The sequence below is a fragment of the Nannobrachium achirus genome (assembly GCF_963921795.1).
Source record: "Nannobrachium achirus genome assembly, chromosome: 12".
In the NCBI taxonomy this organism is placed as follows: Eukaryota; Metazoa; Chordata; class Actinopteri; order Myctophiformes; family Myctophidae; genus Nannobrachium; species Nannobrachium achirus.
Window position 1 is genome coordinate 7,194,779 of NC_137832.1, and position 5,346 is coordinate 7,200,124.

General features: G+C 46.5%; 1 protein-coding gene across 1 annotated transcript in view; it reads right to left on the reverse strand.

Moving 5' to 3' along the window:
* setbp1 (SET binding protein 1) overlaps window positions 1–4,568 on the reverse strand; it is a gene marked incomplete at both ends in the record, with an annotated part of 100,756 nt that extends 96,188 nt beyond the window's left edge. Inside the window, 2 exons of the mRNA XM_080738415.1 lie at window positions 2,270–2,546; window positions 4,417–4,568. Coding sequence (XP_080594541.1) covers window positions 2,270–2,546; window positions 4,417–4,568 — 429 coding nt within the window. The remainder of the gene's footprint in view (window positions 1–2,269; window positions 2,547–4,416) is intronic.
* Window positions 4,569–5,346: the final 778 nt, after the last annotated feature.

Sequence of the window (5,346 nt, forward strand, 5' to 3'; positions counted from 1 at the left end):
TGCAACATTACATTTGGTATAACATGGTTCTATTGTGAAAATAGGCGATTTCCTATTTTCACAATTTCTGCCTCTAATATTTGACAATTTGGACAATGTTTAATTTGCCATTTTAGAGGTATTAAAAAGTCCTTAAATTGTCACTTTAGAAATGTGCAGATACCCTCTATACACTTAAACTTTATGTTGGTTTGTTTACAGTTGAGTGAGAAAACAATGTTTCACATTAAGTTAATCATCTGGGGACCCCCCCAAAATAATTGGGGGGGTAGTGTGTGATGTGATGACGTCTTGAAACGATAAAGTCGACTTCAACTCAACTTTTTACTGAGTCGAGTCGACTTGCAAAAATCACAAGTCGTTAATGCCCTACTTGTAACAGAATATTTGTACATTGCAGTACTGATACATGTGACCACCTTTTCCATCACTGCACGGCAATGACACGAGCAAACGCACCCACACACACACACACACACACACACATACACGCACATACATGCACATACACGCACGTACGCATGCACGTACATAAACTCTTCCACCCGAGGGTCTGCACTGTTGACATGATGTCATGTCATTGTTGGACACACACAAACACAACATACACAGAACAGACACACACACACGTGAGCTCCCACAAAGCGTGATTGTAGGTCAACACACACTAAGAACACTGTATCCCCCCAGGACCTGCACGCATACACATACGCACGCACGCACGCACACACACATGCAGGTGATGACACGCAGGTTGAGAGGGGAGGGAGAGGAGAGGAGAGGAGAGGAGAGGAGAGGAGAGGAGAGCAGAGGAGAGGAGAGGAGAGGAGAGGAGAGGAGAGGAGAGGAGAGGAGAGGAGAGAGGAGAGGAGAGGAGAGGAGAGGAGACAAATGGAAGGAACAGACCAGCTGTCACTTGCTTATGTCAGCTCTATTCTCAGCGCTCTGGTGTGTGTGTGTGTGTGTGTGTGTGTGTGTGTGTGTGTGTGTGTGTGTGTGTGTGTGTGCGTGTGCGTGTGCGTGTGCGTGTGCGTGTGCGTGTGCGTGCGCGCGCGTCGCGCCTGCGCATGTCTGAGTGTGCGTGCGATCTCAGCTAGCCATGACTGGTTTCAATTACAAAGTCAACTTTGACCCCGCATAACCAAGGGAGAGAGAGAGAGAGAGAGAGAGAGAGAGCTAACAAATCTTGCCAGGTATGGAGTCAAATCTGTACACTAGGGCATTAACGACTTGTGATTTTTGCAAGTCGATCTCGAGTCTCGACTCAGTAATAAGTTGAGTTGAAGTCCACTTTATTGTTTGATGACGTGGTCACGTTGACGGGGGACATCCTAAATCCTAGTTCCTACATAATGTTGGGTCCAACTCGCTAACTGACTGCACTGTCTGTTCATCCATTGAAGAGACACAGTCGGAAAAGGAGAGAATCATTCTGTCCTTGACAAAAAGCAACCCTACTGTTTGAATGCTGTTCACACACACACACACACACACACACACACACACACACACACACACACACACACACACACACACACACACACACACACACACACTAAAGTTCCGTGGTCTAAAGAGGACTCAACACTCATTGCCTCATCTCCCTCCCTCTCAGCGCGGCACAGCAGCGCTCCAACAACTAACCAGCAGCAAGACATGTTAAAGCATCCTTTTTTTTAACCCATTTAGGCCTAGAATTATTGAATGCTTTAACCAGTGAAAAATAGCAGGTATACAAGCTCACAGCGCGGCACCGAGTGCCGCGCTGCGAGCTTGTAGATCTGCTATTTTTGAAAAAGTCTTGAAAATGAGCGCAAATCTTTGAATGTATGTATTTTCAAAGCGAACGTTTGTAACTCAAATTTTGCTTCTGGGTGGTCCCTGGAACTAGATATTTTGAGATGCGGGTCCGTGGCCAAATACATATCATTTTGGGGGTCCTTCACGTGAAAAGGTTTGAGAACCACTGACATAGTGGTCTCTCAAGAACCTTTTCTTTTTTGAAAATAACCTTTTCTTTGACGATGGCTGGCCAGATTGCTGACATAGAAACATAGGTTTTTTCAAAAAACCTTAGAAGGATTCAAAAGACACCTATAGAATCGGGTCAAAATTCAAATTTTCAAAAATCTTCAATAATAGCAGATCTACAAGCTCGCAGCGCGGCACCGAGTGCCGCGCTGCGAGCTTGTATATCTGCTATTTTTCAATAGTTAAAGCATAACATAATGATTCTAAATGGGTTAAACAGCAAAGCTTCCAAACTCACCCTCTTCCTGGGCGGTCCGCGTTCCTCTTCCTTCGGCCCTCCTCCTCGAGGGGGTCCTCCGCCGGGCCCCTGCCCTGCGGGGGTCCGGGCCTGGGCGGCGGCGGGGGGCCGCAGGGTGAGGCGTATCTCCGGGGGGCAGATGTAGTTGTCCAGGCTCCTGGGGGGCTTCTTGGTCCTCTTGGTGGTCTGGATCTTCAGCTTCAGGCTGCCCTCCTGGAAGCTGGCCTCCTTGATGGAGAACTCCTGCTCGCACGCTCCCTCCTCCTCGCTGCGGTCGCTGCGTGCCGTGCACGGGGGGAAAGACAATCAAAAATCGAACCTCTGTTCGAAGTGGAGCTGTGTGTGTGTGTGTGTGTGTGTGTGTGTGTGTGTGTGTGTGTGTGTGTGTGTGTGTGTGTGTGTGTGTGTGTGTATTGCAGTTGATGCTCAGGGCAGGCTAGACTCAACAGCACCTCTCTGGTCACCCAGGATCATGTGTACCGATTTTTGTGACATTTGAAGAAAATATGTAGGCAAAGGAGCAAAAAGTGTGTTTTGGAGAAAATTCAAGATGGCGGAAAATCTATCCTGGCGCAAATGGGCGTGGCCTATATGGGGAGATGCGTCTTGACCCAAGGAATCCAGGGAAAAAAGAATTTTCCGATCTACGGTTCAAGAGTTACGGGGCAAAACGTAAAGTGGGCCGTTATAGCGCCACCATGAGGCCGAGTGATGTAATTATTTTTCGATTCATTCTTAAAATCATTATGAATCTCCTCTCCGAGGTTTGAAACTGTAGCTCCTATGGTTTACGAGAGAAAAATACTTGAAAGTGATTTCTTGCATTGTCCCATTATAAGTCAATGGGGACAATTAAGCGTCGTTTTTTGCCGATTACGTCGGCATGGTAAGGCGGATCGGAACGAAAGGTAATAGAACACCATTCCCGGCCGAGCCGCACATTTTGATGTATATATTGCGCGAGTGGCGTAAATGGTGCGGCACTAGTTACGCGCCGAAGTTTAGGCTACATACAGACACGGACGGAGACAGACAGACAGACCCACACACACGGCCACGTATAGGGAGCTTGTGTTCCACACAGCTCCAAAAAGGTAGAGGGTTAGTGATTTTCCTTTGGTTAAACCATTAAGAACTAGGTAGAAATAGGGATGGAGCTCAAAACAAGGGCCCGCTACAAACTCGATAACACATTCATTGAGTACCCGGTATCAATAAGCTTTGGGCTTATCAAGCCTGGTAGCATAGCTGCCCATGATGTCATGTTTAAACAATCAAGACAAGAGCCGATCAAGAAATGATTAGGCCTAAGGTACTATTCATAATATAAAGCCATTTAACACTTATTGCACACTAATGAATGATTGTTTTAATGATATTTAATGATATTTGTTACTTTTATCAATTGTCATCTTCATAGATGGTGGTCAGCCACAAACTCACAGTTACAACAACTGGCCAATAAAAAAGATACCAGTTCTGTTCAGAATTTTTAAATATCGGTTATCGGTATTCGGTACCCCAACTTCGATCAGGTTTTTGGGAGGGTTTCCCCGGGGTGTTATTATTACACAACTTTATGAACAAACTGGCAAAGAGATGTCTTGGTAACGATTTAGTTGGCAGATTTTCCTATGTTTTCCTTACTTAGCTGAGGGTTACTGAACAAAAAATCCAGGGGATTACCATCAGAATTTTAGGGCAAATCGAACAACTTTAAAGGACCACTTCACCTCTGGGACAACCAGATCTTATTTTATTGTTGTTTGGGACACCTTCATCACAATCCTGAGTTATTTTTTGTGTTCCATCTGTGTTTTGAGATATTTTAGTATTTCAGCAAGCTACAAAGCATCATAATGCATTTTGCATCATATGATGCAGTAGATGATGCAACATCATGCTACAATGCATCATATGATGCTTTGTAGCATGCTGAAATACTAAAATATCTAAAAACACAGATTGAACACAAAAGATAACTCAGGATTGTGTTGGTCGTGTCCCAAACAACAATAAAATAAGATCTGGTTGTCCCAGAGGTGAAGTGGTCCTTTAAGTACATTTTGATACCAATACCTTTGTAGTTTAACTGGAGTATTTCTACATTCCAGCATTGCTACTTTCACTCTGAATAGTTTTCTTACCACTGGCTGCCGTTGATGACGTCATCACCCCGCGTCGCCGACGTCGTCCCCGCCGCCGCTGCCGCCGCTCTTTCCCGGTCCTCCTCCCCTTCGCCTGACTCCGCCTCTTTGGGTCGGGCCGAGCCAATCACAACCGGGTCCCTCGGCTCCATCCGAGGGCTCTGGGGACGTCGGGGGCGGCGGGCGGGCGAGCCAATGGGAATGCGAGGGAGAGCGGGGAGGCGCTGGGGGGTGTGGTCGCGTGGGCGCTGGGGTGGCTGCCGATTGGTCGGCTACTGGGGGTGGGCGTGGCCTCCCGCAGAAACCCGACGAAACCAGGGACAATCTGTGGAGACAAGAGGAGGCGGGGTTAGAACGCTGAGGAGGCGGGGTTAGAACGCTGAGGAGGCGGGGTTAGAACGCTGCACTGTTTTACCATAGGATAACCATATGGTTAAAGGGGAACTAGGCAAGTCTGTGTGTAAACAAACACATTCCCCCCTCCCCCTCCCCTCTATGACAGGCATCAAACAGGCAGTTGTCTTTGATGTTTTCATTGGAGATCACTAACGAGCAGTTGACACTTTTATGGCCCAATCAGTTACCTCAGTGCACAACCTCTTTGAAGTTTAAAGGGAGCAATTAAGAGCTCTGGCTAAGCTCCCCCTGACAAATACGTCCCTCCAAGGGATGAATGTCAACATAAACAGTGGAACAGAACCAAAATACAGCCAGGGGGATGTGTCTTTCTGCAAGGAAACACCCCAGCACAATAATATAGTGGCTGATAGAGGGAAATGACTGCTAAAATATTTATATAAAACATGATTGGTGAAACATGTATGTATTGTTTTGTGTAAGCACAGGCCAATAGACATGCCTGATTGCCAAAGACGTAATATGACGAAAGTCACTCCCGGAATATGACGTTTCTTATGTATTTCTTTACAC